Consider the following 19,006-nt stretch of genomic DNA (forward strand, 5'->3'; position numbering starts at 1 on the left):
ACATTTTCAATGTCGTGCGACAACATCGTGACATTGAGGCGCGAGCCTATCGTTAGTTGCAGTGGGTGCTAACACAAACGACCGCGTTTGGAACGCATTAGCTGCATTCCCTGCAAAATGGGCAGCGGAAACACATGTCTACAGCAATATTATTATGCGTTACTCGCAGCCGATGAAGGACAGTGTCAAAGGATGATTAATGGAGGTACGCCTAATACATTCATTTGTATGATAGGTGCGAACACTTGGCGTTATTTCAGCTGCAGATACGATGTTTCAGTGCGCAGTTTAGCCCCATCTCGTAAATTTGGCTGGAGTTAGAGCTCTCAAGTACACCTTACTTAAAGCGGGTAGCCAGATTTCAAAGGTTCACCCCACCTAAAAACTTGAATTATCTCCGAATATTTTACCACGACGCAACGAAAGCTTCCGCTGATGACATGCATCAAATGAATATGCCACCGATGCCATCGAACACCAAAAACGATATCAAAAGTACCTGATGTATTGCGTACAGAATACAACATACAAAAACATGTTTCTGAAGAACTCAGTAATTTATTTATTTATTTGTTTTATTTATTTATTTATTTATTTATGTATTTATTTATTTATTTATTTATTTATTTATTTATTTATTTATTTATTTATTTATTTATTTATTTATTTATTTATTTATTTATTTATTTATTTATTTATTTATTTTATTCACAGTACCTTACAGGCCCAGCAGGGCATTGGGTAAGGGGGGCTTGTAGAGTATATGACCCCAAAATAACGAACAAAAGCTGTACAATAACTAGTCATATGATATACAGAACAAGTCAAGTAAGCAGTGCAAAAAAGAACTTCATCACAATCACCATCACAACCCCAAGAAAATTATATAAGAAATAAGAACATCAAGTAAAACACAATGCGAAACTACAAAAAAACCGATGCGAACGGAATCATTTCTGTTTAATCTGAGAAACGGATCTGCAAATGATGACGGAATACATCCGGGTTAGTGAGCGAGATGCGATTGTATCAGAAAGATCATTCAACAAGCGGATAGCAAGTGGTAGAGCGGATGAATTAAATGCGCTCGTGGTGCCGTAGATGCGTGCGAAGCTACGTTGGTTGAATAATCTGCGTGATGTGGGATAAGGGGTTACAGTGCGTAATGGGGAATGTCTGGTGCCATGAATGTATTTGTGAAAAATGCACAGGAGAGTGATATAGTGTTCTGCTTCGGCTTCAAGTGTCTTCCGTCATGTAAGCTGAATAAGTAGGGAAGGCACGTTCAGCTGGAAAAACGCTGCGGCTATGTTGAGTGGTGCAAAATGAAAGCAACTGCAGAAGAAATGCTTTGAAAATGTGAAACAGTTTCACTCAAGGCAAGGAACAAGTTTGTCTGGATTACGCCATAACCGCACTTAAAATGCACAGGGTGATTGCACGGACTGTCTTGCCAATGTTTTTATTTACATAAGCAAACTTTTCTCTCTACTTAAGACCTTCCGACCTACGTGACACCACCAAGGATGGCAGCAGTAATTACTTTATTCGGTAAGTTCCTTGGAGCAGATTCTTTTTGCCGTCAGGCCTTTGAATATAAGACAGGCAAAGCGATATCAGAAAATTGTTTGAAATTACATTTCTTTTTTTTTTGTTTTGTTTTGCCTGAACCCCGTTATGAACAACCTGAGCAAAGGAAATCCACAAGTTTGGTTTGAATGAACTCATGCTGATCACAACGAGACTGAAATTTCTGACAACTCTATGAGGGCTATTGTAAATTCTTTTAGTTTTTTAAGGGGCTTCGAAGACAGATTACATGTGTGTATATCTGCCCCTTGTGTGTTACCTGAGTTTGTCAACTTTTCGTGAGTCGATGGATGCACTAGGAGCAATGTGCTCCTTGGCCTGATGACCATTTTGACCTCCTTGCTGTGGAGATTTCCTTTTACTGCTCTTAAAACAGAGTATGAAGTAGCAAAGCCAATGCCACGACGCAGACCAGGAGGATTGTGGGAGCAAATGCCCGGGAGGTCCCGACGCCATGTGCATGTCATAAATCTGCACACAGGAGAATGTTGGAAACAGAGCAAAATTTTAAATGAAGCCGCACGAAGCATTGGCAGCAGCGGGAAATATAAATTTGTCTAGCTCTTTTCTCTGACTTTTTCCTGAGAGTACTCCTTGCTTCCACCCCTTGTTTCGTAGGGCCCGGGCTGTCACACGTGAGTACAACACGGGCGTACGCGACTGGGGAACATTACACTAAGGGTAATGTTAAACTTTCACAGCATCGCCTTCACCAGTTTAGACATGACAGCGCATTTTATATCTAGAAAGGCGGCAATACCGTTTTTATATGGAAAGTAAGCACTGTTTTTTTGTTGCTAATACATCTCGAAATATGCAATGAACTGAACTATTTTTTGAAAGAATGCGAGTTTGTTATATCTTGGATCGGCAATATTTTTACCAGCAATCTAGAGTAACGCGGGAGGTTTTGAGCACCAAAAAATATGGTGTAATAACAACTAACAACAGCTTGATTTGAGCAAGTTGGTACGACATGATCAAAGTTTTTAAGGAGCAAGAAAAAATGCGGAAACTGGAAGACAAAAGAAGCGCTTCGTTTGTATTGTTCGTTTTCTTCTTGTGTACGCGTTTTTTCCTGCACCTTAAAAGCATCGATCGTGAGTAATAACAATTACTAGCGAACTATGGAACCTTTACATTTCTTCTTAAAGAAACATGAGAAAAGAGCGAAAGATCTCTAATCGAAACAGCGTCCAAAAGTGCGTCCTAACTGTCGCTAAAAGTGCGTTCAAACAAATTTCAAGCCTTCGAAGACCCCAGTCTGTAACAAGAAAGAACCCAAGCGACCATTTCTTGCGCCCAAAGTAAACCCATCTTGGAAAGATCTGAATGCGTACCGATACATAGTTTAAGAGATAATGGTGTAGTATTGCGCTCCTTCTTCATTATAGATGTGCGTACCATCTTATCTATAGTGCATTTCAGACGCTGCATGCGGCACTGCAAAGGCTGCATTGTTGGCAACAGTCCACCCACTGAGCATGCCTAACTCACCGCAAGGGAGACTTTGAAAGAACATTTCCGTTTCTCCTCTGGGCCCATCGAACCGCAAGGCTCCAACGCTTATTGTCTCTTTACTTTATAGTGAGTTAGGCGCTTTAATTGTGCGGACTGTTGGCAGCAATGTAACCTCTACAGTGCTCCACGGAGCTTCTAAAATGAACTATAGAACAGTTGCTTTTTTGGTGGTCTGCAAGAAATATATTTTGTCACAATGGAAGCCCGTTTTGGCGCAAAATCGCCGTGTATCTCTAGATCTCTTTATTGCTTTCAGGTCGACCAAGAAGTCTATGGGGATATTCATTGGTTTTTGGCAGGACGTCATCGGTCCCATTAAGAAAGCTTTCGCACGAACCAGGACAATGCGACAAATCACTGGACGACGCCAGTTTTCTCCTCTCATCTATACTTACATTTCGCGACTAATCCTGGCTAATATGCTCGGTACCAACTAGTGCAGCTTTCCGCCTTAACAGCAAATATCATGTCCTCACCGTTGATCCCTCTTAACGGCTGCGCTGGCGGCAGGGTCCAGACGAGAGTGATGAACGGGGCGGCGCCCATTCTAGGCATCCGGGCAGCGACAAGATATTCGGTCGAAGGGTTGAGGCCCGTGAACAAAAGCGGCTCGCCGAGAATGCCTATCTTCCGAAGACCCTGCAGAGACTGGTCGTCGCCAAACTCCCCGTACATCTCGACTTGGAGACGCGACTCTGGCGTCAGTCTCGGTTCGCCAACAGTACGCCGAGGGCGCGTGGAAGTGCATGTAAGAGAAAATGAGCTCTCCGTATGGTTCCCCACTGTGCAGTTCAGGCTGCCTTCGGGGACACCTGAAACGACGCCGTAAATTAAACTCAGGATGGTGGTGGTAATAGGTGGATACCGTTGTTAACAATTGTTACACATGTGATGCAAGGATGCGGAAAGCCTTAGATATGACTGTTATTTGGTAGCTTTACTAAACAGGTACAAGGACGCTTTAGGGGGCACTGAATATTGACTGATTCCTGACAATTGTGCGTTCACAAGGCCATATGTTGTTTAAGTGAAAGCCATTGAATAACGCGGCAAACCCCATGTTGCCGTTTCACATTCGAGTAAACATTTTTCAGTGACGGAATTTTTTTGTTCACGCACTTTTGTGTGTTCGCAACCAAGAATCAGGTTATGGACTGGTGTCTCAGAAGCTTGACCGGTACTGACTTGAATTGGCGACCGTACATATTCTGTAAATACTGGTTAACATAGTCCATAGGTTGGTTCCCTCGCCCCATCCTAGTCAACACACACACACACACGCGCGTGCACACACACACACACACACACGCACACATACACACACACACACGCGCACATACACACATACACACACACACACATTCACACACGCACGCACGCACGCACACACACACACACAGATAGAGAGAGAGAGAGAGAGAGAGAGAGAGAGAGAGACAGACAGAGAGAGAGAGAGAGAGAAGAAAGGAGACAAGTGAAAGACAAGCAGAAAGAAGACAAGTGTGTCAGCGATACATCTGTGCTTTTGCATGCCAGCAAGTTTGAGGTTTTGAAAACGTCACTTTGATCGTGTCCATGTGTTTGATGCTTTCCATTTAGTACATGTATAAACATGAGACGATGCTTCAATAAATGTGAGTTGCGAGTCAGCGCTTGTCCTGTGGTTCTTAGTGTCGTTGCCCAAGTCGCGCTCTGATTTTCAATCAACACACACACACGCACGCACGCACATGCAACTACACACGCAAGGACGCACGCACACACACGCGCACACACGCACACACGGTCGGTGCAGAAACTTTTTAATGGTCCACTAGAAATATCAAAAGTAGAGTCCGAAAGACGTCTCAAAAAGCAAAAAACAAGGAAGTTTACAGACGCATCGACTGGAGGACCAGTCTTGAACAAAGTAACCGAAGAAGACTGGTCCTCTAGTAGCAACGCCAATACACCCCCTCTTTTTTATTGTTTTTAGACGCTTTGATAGTTGACAAAATTTGACAGAGAAAGAATAAAACCAGTGAAAAGTAACAAACCCAGCATGGAGTCAGTGAGAGCCAGGACGGAGGAGTTGAAAATAACTCTCCATAAAAAATCTGCGGGTTTAAAGGGGAACGTTGATAGTGTACACAGGCTAAATGGCAACATCACAACCGCAGTCACAGAATCTGCAGCGGCTGTGAGAGAAGCAGCACGTAGGAAATAAACGGAAGACAGACTAAGAAAACGAAGGAAATAATTGCGAGATAGAAGATGAAGGTGTCAAAAGTGGCGAATTAAATTCGTTTAGCAGAGTTGCCTAAATTGCTTGCCAAGGTAAAACAAACGGCATTCGTGCGTATAACATGACAGTGATCGAGGAAACGCTGGAAATATGAGGAACTTTGAAAGCAACTTTGAGGAAACCTCCCAAAGGCAAAGACAGAAGTACGCACTCAGACACAATCCGGGTAACATAACGCACAACGTGGACGTGTTAACAAAGGTAGCAGAACGATTCTACACCAGACTGTATGCCAGTGACGTTAGATCAGGGGAAACTACGGAGAGTAGAAGCTCAACTTGCGATGTCCCACTAGTTACTAAAGGGGTATTAGGGAAGGCTCTCAATGACACGACAAGAGTCAAAACTGAAGGTGATAAAGGCATAACCGTGGATCTTCTAAAGGAGGGAGAATATATAGTTCTGGAAAAGCTGGCCGCACTATTTTCGGAATCCTTATGAACTCAAAATTTGCCCATAGCCTGCAAAAATGCCAACAGTAATCTGAATCATCAAAAGGGAGATACCGACATCCTTATGAATTACAGACCCATTAGCCTACCGTCAGTTGTTTACAAACTGTTTACCAAAGTTATATTTAACCGCATTGAAGGCAGCCTGGATACCTAATAGCCCAGAGAGCAGGCTGGGTTTAGGAAGGGGTACTTAACCAGAGATCACATCCATGTTCTCAATCAAGTCATAGAAAATTGAGCAGAATATACTAAACCCCTTTACGTGGCATTTAAAGACTATGCGAAAGCGTTTGACGCCGTACAAACCGCAGCCGTGCTAAAAGCGTAAAAGTGTCAGGGAATAGAAAGGACCTACGTAAGGCTTCTAGACGACATATATGAGGGATGTACGGGCGGGGTAACACTTCACAAGCACAGCGATAAATTCCCCATACACTATATTACCAAAACGGTTGACAGCATGTCTGGAGGGACTTTCAGAAAGCCTGACTGTGGACACAGCATTAAGAATAAACTGAGAGTACTTGAGTCATTTGAGGGTTTCAGACGACGTAGTCTTGCTGAGTGAGACAGCAGAACACATGCAAACAATGTTTGAATACCTACAATCTGAAAGCAAAGCTGAGGGGCTAACAATAGATATGAATGAATTAAAGTAATGCGGATGAAGGACGCTGTTAGTGCCGTCTTCGGATAGAAGACGAAACGCTTGAAGTATCCGTATATAACTACCTCGGATAGATCGTTAGTTCTGACCCCAAGCACGAGAGAGAAATCCGGCAGAGAATAGGCATGGGCTGGGGAGCACTCAGGAAGCACTTCCAAATAATGAATGTAAGGTTTCTCACTCAAAAGAAAAGTATTCAACTAGAGCGTACGGCCGGTGATGGCATACGGAGATGAAACTTCTTGTCGCCTTACTGGACAACTGTAAAACAAACCTGGATCTGCACAACCGGCCATGGAACGAATAATGATTGCAGTAAGACTTTAGGACAGGAAAAAAACTTCGTAGATGAGGGAACAAACTCGAGTAGATGATATCATAGTTCAAGTAAAGAAAAAGAAGTGGACTTGGGCTAACAATGTAGTGAGACGAACTGAAAACCGGTGGTCAATTAGAGTAACAGAGTTGATACCAAGAGAAGAGTCTAGAAGAAGGTCAAGGCCAATAACGCGATGGAGGGACGAAGTAGGGAAATTCGGTTGCCAACAGTGGACTCGGTCGGTGGAGTACCGGAGCTATTGAAAGCTATTGAAAGTTAGAGTCCTTCGCCCTGCACTTCGTCTAAGCAGGCTGTCGATGATGATAATGAATATTTACCCACTGTACGCGCAAAGGCTAATAATAAAAATGGCCACAAACCGCAAAACCTTGTAAAACGATTCGCAAAACGGGTAAATAACGTATGCTTTGAAATCTCATTTATGGGCGGGCGGGTCTGTATAGGCCAGACGAGAAGGTGCGTGAACGGCCGTCTTGGAAAGCATGCATACGCGGTGCGCACGGCAACGGAACTCAATCTTGCCTTACAGTACGAAACATGCTACTGATACCGCAAGCATAATAACATCCGCGTTATGAAGTGATATTGAGAAGCCGATCCCGCGAATATACCATGCTTGAGCCATGGGCATTGGGGGGGGGGTGCCTGAGTTCGTCTTCTGTGACACAACTTCAGCGGGCGGTAGCGCATGCTGGCGGCTAAAGGGGAAGGATGTTGGTGTTTTCCAGACGCTCTCATTATTATCTATAGGTCGTTGCCGTTTTCTAGGCCTTTCACCTATGTCTGGATCCTTTCCTCGCGCACCATCGAAGTTTACGTTGGTCACTCCTTCGATCACCCATTTTTTTGGCCTCGACCGGAAAATTTTTTAAACCTGGTGCAAAAAGGAGTGTTATTTTTTATTTGGGTCCAATGGCACGCGATGATTGTCAGTATTGTACAAAGTACGGGCTCCTATGGAGTAGAAATATGAATTGCTTCCGAATGCTTATTGTAAACTCAAATCGGCCGCCTGTGTGAGATAAAGATGACGGCAATTAAGATGATGGCAATAAGATGACTATTTTTGTCCCCAATAGAACGCCTCTTCTGAGCACGTCAATGCGAAAGAAAGGAAGAAAACACGGGAGCCTTGGATTAGTTCTGAACATGTACAAATGAAGAACAAGAAAATACAGCTGCTGAAAATATGTATGCAAACGCGGGATCCTTGCAAGCCAGCGGAATTTAAGAAATATAGAAGTAAGCTCAACGCTAAATTGTAAAAGGCAAAGCCGTCCTATTTTGCTTACCGTTTGTCACGTGCTTGAACATAAGCCTCATCACGTTGGGAAAATATTTCATGGCACGTTAAACCATCTGTTTATTTATTTATTTATTTATTTATTTATTTATTTATTCCAGATACCAACAGCGCCCGTTGGGCATTTTTGTAGGGAGGTTAATTAGTAATCACGAAAGCAAGACTTCATAGAAATGCAAGCTATAGAATGGGAATACAGGTTTTCTCTCGGAAAGACCACAGCAGAACATAGCAATAGAACCTAATTCGAAACACCGCAGCAATATACGGTGAAAAGCAACAAAATCAAATATTAGCATTCAGGAAACACTTTCAATATCAGTCAAAACAATTTCAGTCGGGAGCATGTTCCAATCGGTAATTGTATTGGGAAGAAGGAATACTTAGATACATTGATGAGGTACTGGTATAGTTTAATTTTTTCTAAATTGTGTCTTCGTGCCGACACGTAATTCGGCGTTTTTGGGTAAGTATATTCGCTAATTCTAGTTGATCTTATCTTAATGTTATAGAGAAACTTTAGTCTACACATTTTTCTACGCGAGCATAATGTTTGCCACCCTAAGTCATCTCGGATGATAGAGCTTCTTATATCAAATGTGTAAGACCAATGGTATCCAAGATAAGGGTGGGAGATAAAAAGATTTGAGGAGTACCTTTGGCAGAACATTTTAATGAAAAGTTTATTATCTTTGTACAGCCAACAGGTCAACGGGATGCGCCCCAAATGATGCCGAAATTATGACACTATATTTCTGGTGCCAACAAATGAAAGCAAAATTTCTTGAACATTTATAAACAAGAGCAATAATGAAGATAACGATGTTCACGACCGTCAACTTCAACCAATTCATTACGGAATACACATCATAGTACCCTGTCTACCATGCATATATAACTTCGTTCGGGAGTCTGGTTATTTTCCGCAAGCCGTAACGACAGCCAACGTGCCAGTTAGATTTAAAAAGGGTCAAAAGACATTGAACAAGCATGAAACTATATTCGATTAGAAAAAAGTAAACTTTTCACGCATGAAGAATTGTTTACTTCAACGCAACATTATTACAAACTGCGCGCATTCCTTTCAACGAAGGAAATCATAAATGACACTATTGTCACAACAATGGCGCATACTCAGACATATTGAAAATAGGAAGGTTACATTGGTATATTTGTATATATGTTTTTAGCTTTCAACCGCCTGAATCATATTTTTTTCTGCTCACAACGTTGCGAACCTATGGCGTCCACGGTATTGCTCATTCACTTCTTTAGTCACACCCTAGACTTTGGTAACACCTTTCGTATCAAAAACAGTGCGCTGAATTAGGCGGCATTATTTCTTTCAATAAAACTCTATATCATGAATCGCCCCAACGAAATGTATAAAGCCGCTGCTTTTAAAAAATTACGTTAATAACATTGTGAACACAAGTAAGAAAGTTTTGATTTTTTCGTTATGAAGTATGAAACCAGTCTTTTTACTTCAGGCTAAAAGAAAAAAGAAATTGCGGAAAAGGCTCAGAAGGCCCTCTTGGACACTATAAAATGGCCTTATTATAATAGGCTGAATATTACGCCAAAAAATCAAATACCGTCTAAATAAAAGCGAAAAACAAGGACACTACGCTGCGTAACACGATCAAATGAGGAGGCGGATTCGGACTAGAGAAAAGTAGGCAGCGTACTGGTATAGATAATAAGCGAACAGAAAATACTGGGAGTAACATTACTGGGAAGCAGTATATGTCTCACCCCCCGAGTTTTCATTCCGGTGTAGCCGATTTACTCTACGCCGCTTCTATGCGCCTATCGTGTAACGCGACCCCCTTTCACAACTGTTGTACCCCTCACCACCACCGCTTCCTCTTTCATAAGTTGCGAATACGACTGATAACGGCGGCAGCGCTTTTACCAAATGATTGGGGATAACGACGTAGCCGCTGCCGCCGAACGTTTCGCCACCGGTGCTTCCAGAAATGCCACCTCATATGGCAGTTGCGAATTACGCCTGGGCGTAGAGCAACTTTCCCGCTTGGAATGCCGGGAACAGCCCATAATTGTTCTTTTAAATGAGAGGCTTTCCGAACGACATTTCGGCCGGTGTATTCCGCGCCTAAGCACAGGCTAATCACTGGTTGCCGGTTGATGCGTGCGCGGTTTAGGGGTGAAAGGAGGTGGAGTGCACACGCAGCTAGGCTTCATGCCCTCAGCGGTGATACACCCTTCGTTCTGGTCAGAGATTTAAACATGGAAGTCTCACGGCTCAATGCAACCTGTCAGCTGTCCTCCGTGGGCGAGCGTTTTGCGCTCGTGCCAGTGTGTCACAGTGTTAACAAGATGCCTGCGACGCGATTGAAGGAAACGGACATGTTAGACCGATGGAATAAAGCTCAAGTCCTTCCAGGTTTTAACCCGCTATGGAAGGGACGCGTGTCATTTGCTCGAAGGAAGAAGAGCGGGAATTGAAGGAGCGTCGGCCGCACAGAAGCACGAATGGGCACGACAACAGAGAAAAGCCACTGCTGCCACCGTTGCCGCCGCCAGTTCTAGCCCGCCGAGTAGCTGCAAATCCCTCCAGGACAGAAGAAAACTTTTTAAATGCGGAGCATTTCTTAGTCGCACGATGTCCCGCTTCGGCGTCGGCGCCGTCCACACGCTCTCTGCGCATGCGCGTCGCGTCGAGGCGCAGGTGCGCGTCTCTCCACCTTACCCTCCTCGCTCTCAACAACAGGTGCGGTGGTGCAGGAGGAGCGCGTGTACCCCGTGCGTTCCGTCGCTCTCAACAACAGCTGCGGCGGTGCGGGGGGAGCGCGTCTGTGCGCGCATGCGTCGTAGCTACCCGTGCGCTGCGTCGCGCTCAACAGTAACGGCGGCATGGCGTGTACACGTGATGACGGCGTGTTGGGTGCGTGGAAAGTTCGCGCGCTTGTGTACGGAAGTGTGCACATGCGCGTCTCTCCCCCGTACTCCTCTCCCTCGAACGCGGGCGGTGTGTATATAAGCGGCGGAGCCCGCGTTCGGAATTCAGTCAAGGGCGTCTTTGCTTGGCTTTCGCTTGACTTGACGCTTTGCTTGACTCGAGTAGATGCGATGGAAGCAACGTCTTCACCAGTTACGCAATCGCACGACCGCTCCTCAAAGACCCCTTGACAATGCACTTTCGCGACCACAATGCAGTCATCCTCTCCGTCCAATACAACGACGGCACCAAGCCATAAAGACGGACTTTAACTTTACACTGCTTGCCTTCGCTTCTCCTTCATTCAATAAATAAGAATAATAAAGACGAAATCACAATTAAGCATTCCCGAACCATACCCAATTACGCAACATTCACGCGATACCCCCATCACTCTGCGACGCATTTACTCGAGTTCCCCCCGTAGGAAGATGCGGGCGGGTTTTTTTTTGTCCGCTTGGATCTCCGGTGTGAGCCAATGGTTCTAGTTTAGGTTGAATGGCTTTCAGAGCGACCCTTTCGCCAGTGTCTTTCACTTTACGCATGTGCACATCATCGACTGCCGGTTGATGCGTACAAGGGAGGGAAGTGGAAAGGGGGTGAGCGTGCACGCGCAGCTATATGCTTCTGGTTTTCAGTGATGGCATGACAATTGTGCTGAATGGACGTTTAAACTTGGACGAAAAACGGCCCATCTGGCGTCTTTCTTGGTAGAGCGCAATGATTCGGTTTGCTACAGAGGCAGCAAGATGTCTACGACGCGGGATAGAAACAGCCAGCCCTATGTTTGTGCGCTAGAGTAATCCTAGAGTCATTCCAAGCTTCCTTCAGCTAATTTGCTCGGAAGCATCGGAAGCATGCTTAATTGCAAATTACAAAGGAACATGTTTTGATTCATGCACTCTGTGACTGCGTCCAGCTTTGCAAGTCTTTCTTCTTCACAGAGTGTAAGGGCAGTTCATTTTTTTATCGGTGCTAGTTTGTATTCCATATTACTAACAAACATTTTTCATCAGTCGCGATATCAATGGGGCCTACCAGCTCAATTTGAAATCGGAAAAGTGGTTCCCCTCCATAAATACGGCAACAGACACTCGTCGCTTAATTACCGCCAAATTTAACTAACCAGTCGTTCATGCAAAATAATTGAACATAAATTATTTCTTAATTTCGTTAAATTTTTGGAATCCAATTCTTATTTTTTCTATCACCACACGGCTTTGGCAAAATGTCATCTGAAACGCTGCTTGCATTGTTCACTCATACACTGCACACTTTTCTTGACCAGTCCTGTACTGTCGACTGCACTTTCTTTGACTTTTCCAAAGCATTTCACAAGGTGTTACAAATCACTGTTGCTTAAACTGCATCATCTTAACCTTGATTGCAACCTTTTACCTTGATTTGAGTTTTTTACCAATTGTTCTCAATTTGTGCCCGCTAATAACTTTAACTGGGAGCTATAGCATGCGTCCAATCATGCATGCCAGAAGGCTCAGTGGCATTCTTCTTCTTCTTCGACGTCTTCTTCTTTTTCTGATTTACATTAATGATTTCTTTGCATGTGTTTGTTCTAACATTCATTTATTCGGAGACTACTTTGTTGTGAACCGAAAAATAACGTGTGTCTATGACTAAATCGCCATGCAAACCGATGTTCACGCCATTTTTCCTGGTGCGAAATTTGGCTCATGGAAGTGAACGCTAACAAATGTATACATCTGCGTGCCACCAAAAAGCGCACCAGTTACCTAATTACCTTATTTATAACTCCCGTTTAGATCATGCGTCATGTTATCAATAGCTTGGTGTTCACAGTTCAGGCGATTTCACACGGACTACTCACAGTGAATATGTAATGGCCAATGCTAAACACGTGTTAGGGTACCTGCTACGAAACCTTTAAAAGCCCTTCCAGAAATTAAATGACTAATATAGAATACATTATTTCGTCCCAAGCTAGAGTATTCAGCGTCGGTGTGGGACCCAAGTTACAGTACTCGTCCCAAGCTAGAGTATTCAGCATCGGTGTGGGACCCATGTTACAGTACTCTAACTCGATCACAGGGAATGGTACAAAATAACTCTTTTCGATTCATTCTATCCAACATTAATCGCACTGCCAGCATAACTTCGATGAAATGTAGCCTTCAACTGTCTCCATTATCTTAATTGTCGCCGAAAACGTTTCCGCCTGTGTTTATTGAAAAAAAACATTTTATGACCCACACCTACGTCACCAGATTCTTTTGCCTCCGCACTTCATCTCGCCTCGCCTGGATAATGCTAAATTTGGAATAACATTGTCAAGAACAAATATATTTTTTCGGTGTTTTATACCTAACACTTCAGTCAACAGGGACCACCTTCTTACTTCAACAGCTGCCATTATTGATCGTGGATATTTCAGAACACAATAGCTGACACTGTATAAATATAGGGTCTTTTTTTTCTTTCCCGCTCTGTTATGCATTATTTATATTATATAATAAAAGCCATCCAGATATCTTTCTGTGTCTACTTGCTTTACTATGCGTCAATTATGATTGTACTTTAGAATTCATTTTGTTACCTTTTCTATTTTACTGCAATGCCTCATTGCCTTGAGGGTACAGCAAATAAATAAATAAATAGATAAATAAATAAATAAATAAATAAATAAATAAATAAATAAATAAATAAATAAATACAAGATTTATCGTGATCAGATATTACATTACAAATACACGATGGTCGGTGACCTGATGACGACCACGCCGACTGAATTAGAAATGCTAATTTCTCGAACAACGCTGTCTAAAGTCAAGAAATATATTAAAATATCCCAAATTGAATTGATTTGTTGGAAATCTTGTGTTAACCATATATTCACAAATTTTATATTTTGTTGTAAGAGATACCGCTGCTGAAATGAATGTATCTTTATTTTTCTGACTTTTCGCAGTTACTGCATCCATTGTGTACCATGATTGTAAACAGTTTTTTAGAAATTTTAATCGTGACCAGTCGCATGACCGTGCACCAATGAGCATGCTTTTTGTTGCCTCTGTATTTTAATTCTGCTTCGTCCCCTAAAACTTGCATTGCTTCGCGAAACCGACTGCCGATAAGTGTAGCATGGCCTCCGTCAGGCAACTCGTCCGTTTCAGCCGGGCCCTTCAAGGCAACATTTGCAATGGTGCATTGAATAAAACTTGACGAAATCAATAACGCAACCAATGAGAAACATTGGGGCTGCCTAGACTGGGAGTGTGGGCCCTCGAACACCTTCAAGATGTCTTTACGATCGCTTTTCGCTTGGGGGACAACCACCTGTCAGTAGAAAATAGGAATTTATTTATTTATTTATTTATTTATTTATTTATTTATTTATTTATTTATTTATTGACTGATTGATTCGAAGCGTTCATTTGCATAGTCACAAATAACGGCCGCGCATGCGGAGCGTAGATATTGTGAGTGCGATATAAAAGTATGTATCGACGAAATGTTATCGAGCCGGCCTCATAGATAAGGTGATCACAATATCGACCAGAGGCTAGTACTGCAACGGCGTGATCATGCAAGCGTTCAGCAAAGAAAAAAAAAAACGTAGTACATGTTGTCAGCACGAATGCAATTTGCGTCGTAGTTCGTCCCTGCTTGTGACCGCGCCATTAAATGCAGAGCATTTCAGTAACTCACGATGTCACCCGCGTTGACGTCCGTCGTAGTCCGAACCATCGTTGTCCGCACCCCTCCTCCTACACTACATAAAAAAAATACTATCCGGCGCCTGGTTTTGATCATTCGACCCTGCGGGCGGAACGCAATGTACATGGTGCTCTACCCACTGCGCCACAAAGCCGACACAGAATGGGAGGCTACGAACGCGCCTTATATCCTTGACTCATTCAATCTACGTCAAGAAGCTGCTGATACAACGCATTCACTACCACCAACTCCCCAAACACTAAACGTTAACGCAATACACCCACCCCCTATGCGACGCATTTACTCGAGTCCCCCTCGCGGGGAGATGGGCCCAATTTTTTTGAATTCATATTGCGTACCAAAGTAGCTGAACGTCGAGCTTTAGAAATAACATGTAGTACATGGGAGCGTGGTTGAAAACTAATATTCAGAGATAATTGGTATAGTTTTATCTTAAACCCTTAGACATTAGGCGAATACACGTTTTTTTTCTGCTGGAAACAAAAGCTTTAGGAGTGCATATGAACCTCCACGAATTGGAGTGATTGAAATTAATTTGCTAACAAAGGAAGCTCAGTTCAATGTTTTGCTTCCACTTCTCCGGAATCTATTTGACCATGTCAAAACTACCCCTAATGGTTTTGCGTCCACACGCGCGATTGATTTACTTACTCGAATGATGTGCCTCGAAAACTGGGACACGCTCTAATAAAAGCAGTACCTGTTGTAAGCACAAGAAACCAGCAGCAACGATGAATAAGCCACTGTCATCGCTAAACACTGAGAGTAACGCTCGCAATAAACAAAGAACAAGGCCTCATTCTTACTATGCCGATCAACCGTCACATCTGCCCTGGTGCCCAGATTGTAGATGAGCGTGAAGAAGATAAGCCACCGGTGGCACCATCCGAGAATCCAGGATAGACGCATAGAGGTTTATAGTAGGCTGCGGTTTTGAAAAGCGGTTTAATGCTGCGTCCTGGTTCGAATCAAACAATCTCTGATGAAGTCTCGCAGAATGCACAAGGAGAGCGTGCTGGCTTGAGCCGCTTGGTAGGACATTGCAAAAGGGTGATAGCGCAAACACAAAACAGGACGAAGCGAGTTGACACACACGGAGCCCCGTGTGTGTCAACCCACTTCGTGCTGTTTTGTGTAGTGGTATCAGCCTTGGGCAACGAAGACGGCGGCGTTTCACTTTGTTCGGCCTTGCAGCCTAACGGAAGCCGCGCCAAGGGTGCCGCAGGGCACTGAACCACGTCGGAGGTGGGTTATCCCACGCTGTGCCCGCTGCCCGTGTGGCCTATTTTTCTACAGATTGTTGCTGGACCGAGCGCTTGCAGAAGGTTCGGACAGGCTGCACAGAAAGAGGTGGAGGGGGTGTAGCATGACGGCAAATTCGAGTAGCAAAAAAAAGTATCACACTTACTTTGACTCACTTTACTTAAAGGAGCACTGACACGAAAATTTTATGTTACGCTTTTATTGCTTTTATCAATGCTCAATGGTCGGGCGAACCTGAAACAGCACTTCAACTACTTCAGCGCGCGATAGTTCATTACATTGAACGGCCTGAAAATCGTTTGTTTCAAATTCCCGCGCTTTCATTCCGAACGGTGCATGTGACAGAATCCCTGCCTGACCTCACCGCTTTGTGCGGACGTCACCGGCGCCCGCTTGAGAGGGTGTTGCGCCCGCTCGCCGCTCGTGGGGCCGCGCGCGTGAAGTGACGTCACGAGCTTTTGACGAGCGCTGTCGCGTCACTTCTTTTGGCTTCACGGGGTGATGTCACGCTGATGTCCATTTGCCGAGTGCCGATCCCCGCGCTGCTCCGTCGGCGCGATAAATGAGATCCGATTGAACTATGTTCTTCGCATCGCGGGCCGCTCATATTTCAGCCAGGGTATTCTGTTGAGTGACGGAAGCGAACTGTGCAATAATATCAACGCTGAAAATTGGTGTCAGTGCTCCATTAAAAAAAGTATTGGTTTAATTAGGCACTGGGGATGACCGAAATCTTCTGATGCTGCCTTTCAATTTGCTTTTGTTCCGTTGCTTTTCTTAAATTTCCTCGATTTTATGTTATCACTTAGCAATCGCAAGCACACTACCTAGTGGCAGGTTATTATTACGGCTGCAATGCTTATTCATTTTTTACCTAATTTGGAACTTACATCAATATAGTAAGGGTAAAGTCCAAAGTGTCTGAATTTTCTAAAAACAGGCGTATATTTTTTTGTGGAGGGTCGCTGCAGAAAACGACCTGCGTACAAGACGTAAGTAAGATAATATTCTTTACACCTTCTTCCCCAGACTAGGACCGAGTGGGTTTCAAGCACGCCATCTCCGCTCTTTAAACAGCGCTGTCTCCGCCCGTGGGCAACGGTGCCGGCTCCTTCGGCACGACAGGAAAGCGTGACCGCACGTGATCAGAACCGATGGGCCCCACAGCCCGGAAGTTTGATTTCGGGGAGGCCGTGGTGTAAAGCCTCTCCAGTGTGCCTGTTCAATTGATTCACGCCGAAAGACGAAGAGGCGAAAGTAAAAAAAATGGCCGGGTATCTACTCCTTTCGTTGCAAATGTCGCCGAAAGACGATAGTTGACTGGCGCTCCTGCCAAGTAAAAGCCTGTCTTCTCTTTCCCGGTCACCTCTCATATTGTTCCTCTCCCGTCTCTTTCCTCCCAAGATAACACGCTAGAGGCTTGCTCAATTGAATTTAAATTTGCCGCTTTCTACTGATCCAAGTCGGGTGCCTCGATGGCAGCGCTGTCGCACGGCGGAGACGCGCGTGAATTGAGGCACCATACTACAACATCTAGAGAACCGCAATGCCCTACTTCATGGGCGTTCCAAGCGGAACGTGGATCCCATCTAGTGGAACCTTTCGTTGCTATTCACGTCTGATCTCTTAAATGCCGCCAGGAGGTACCGCTGGCAACATCAGGTGACGGTTTTCTGCCGTTGATGTAGTATTTCATTTTTTTATTGCAAGAACCAAGCATCCATGACTTTTTTGAAAAAGAAACGCTGCAAATATCGTTTATGTATCGGTTTTCTGCCTCATATTTGCGTAATGTCTTGGTCCTGTTCCACACAGTTAACAAGTGTGAACACTGACACCGGACTAAGACGTTTAGATTTGTCTGTGGGTATATAAGAATATGGCGCGTGATTTATTTCACTTTGGCCTGGGTGCTGAATGGAGCCACATACATACATACATACATACATACATACATACATACATACATACATACATACATACATACGTGCATACATACATGCATACATACATACATACATACTTACATGCATGCATACATACATAAATACATACATACATACATACATACATACATACATACACGCAGACCAAAATTCCTGCGTTTAAGTAGCCCAAGAAGGTTCTTCGTCTTTAAAAATTAAATCCGTTTCACTCATAATGAAAGCTGCCGGAAGTTCAGAGCAGTGATTCGCTGTAATGGGCTGTAGCGCCGTTATCAGCTCACTGCTACCATTGGTTAATTACCTATATTTAATGCCGGTTAATTACGTATATTTTCCCTTATATGTGCCTACAGTTTTCTTTGCGCCAAGCAACGGGGAGATATATTACAAGCACCAGTGGTTCCCGAGTCTCGAATGCTTATGACTATATAAACCGCTTGGCTTTCGAACCCTCTGGGTTACGCCGCAATGACGGAATGCCGTGTGGCTCCACTTGGGTCCAGCCAGCAAGCTGCGACGAGAAGGCGAGCGCCCTTCTCGTGGTCTGAACTTCTAAAGTGGTAGGCTTAAAAAGTGTTTAGCACTTTAAAATAGAGACCAGTGTGATGTAGCCATACAAAAGTCCTCGAAAATGAGAACCATGCTGTCGCTTTTAAAGCAGCTAAGGAGAGTTTGGTGCCGTCATTAATTCTACTTCATTGTGCACCCATGCGAGCTTCGCCTCTCTGCGTTCATCTAAACAGCATCTTGTAACTTCACCGTTTTTGAAACCTGAACTTCGAGTGGATTGGGCTTACTAGGGCAAAAGATTGATTTCATTGTAGGGTTTAACGCGCCGATGCAACGCAGGCGATGAGGTGCGCCGTAGTGGAAGGCTCCGGATTAATTTAACCACCTGGGGATCTTTAACTATGGCCGAAATCTCGTACAAACGGGCGTTCTTGCTTTTCGCCTCCTTCAG

The 19,006-nt window shown here is 44.0% G+C and overlaps 1 protein-coding gene across 1 annotated transcript; it reads right to left on the reverse strand.

Annotated features, from left to right (window-relative positions):
* Positions 1–909: 909 nt before the first annotated feature.
* Positions 910–15,799, reverse strand: LOC144152565 (uncharacterized). The gene is made up of 3 exons (XM_077683871.1): positions 15,643–15,799; positions 3,588–3,923; positions 910–2,061 (listed from the first exon to the last, which is right to left on the reverse strand). The coding sequence occupies exons 1-3, from the start codon at positions 15,743–15,745 to the stop codon at positions 2,054–2,056; spliced, it is 447 nt and encodes a 148-aa protein (XP_077539997.1). The 5' UTR covers positions 15,746–15,799; the 3' UTR covers positions 910–2,053.
* Positions 15,800–19,006: the final 3,207 nt, after the last annotated feature.

This window comes from Haemaphysalis longicornis, unplaced genomic scaffold (assembly GCF_048455015.1).
Source record: "Haemaphysalis longicornis isolate Haplotype H1 unplaced genomic scaffold, Haemaphysalis longicornis Haplotype H1 scaffold_9, whole genome shotgun sequence".
Taxonomy (NCBI): domain Eukaryota; kingdom Metazoa; phylum Arthropoda; class Arachnida; order Ixodida; family Ixodidae; genus Haemaphysalis; species Haemaphysalis longicornis.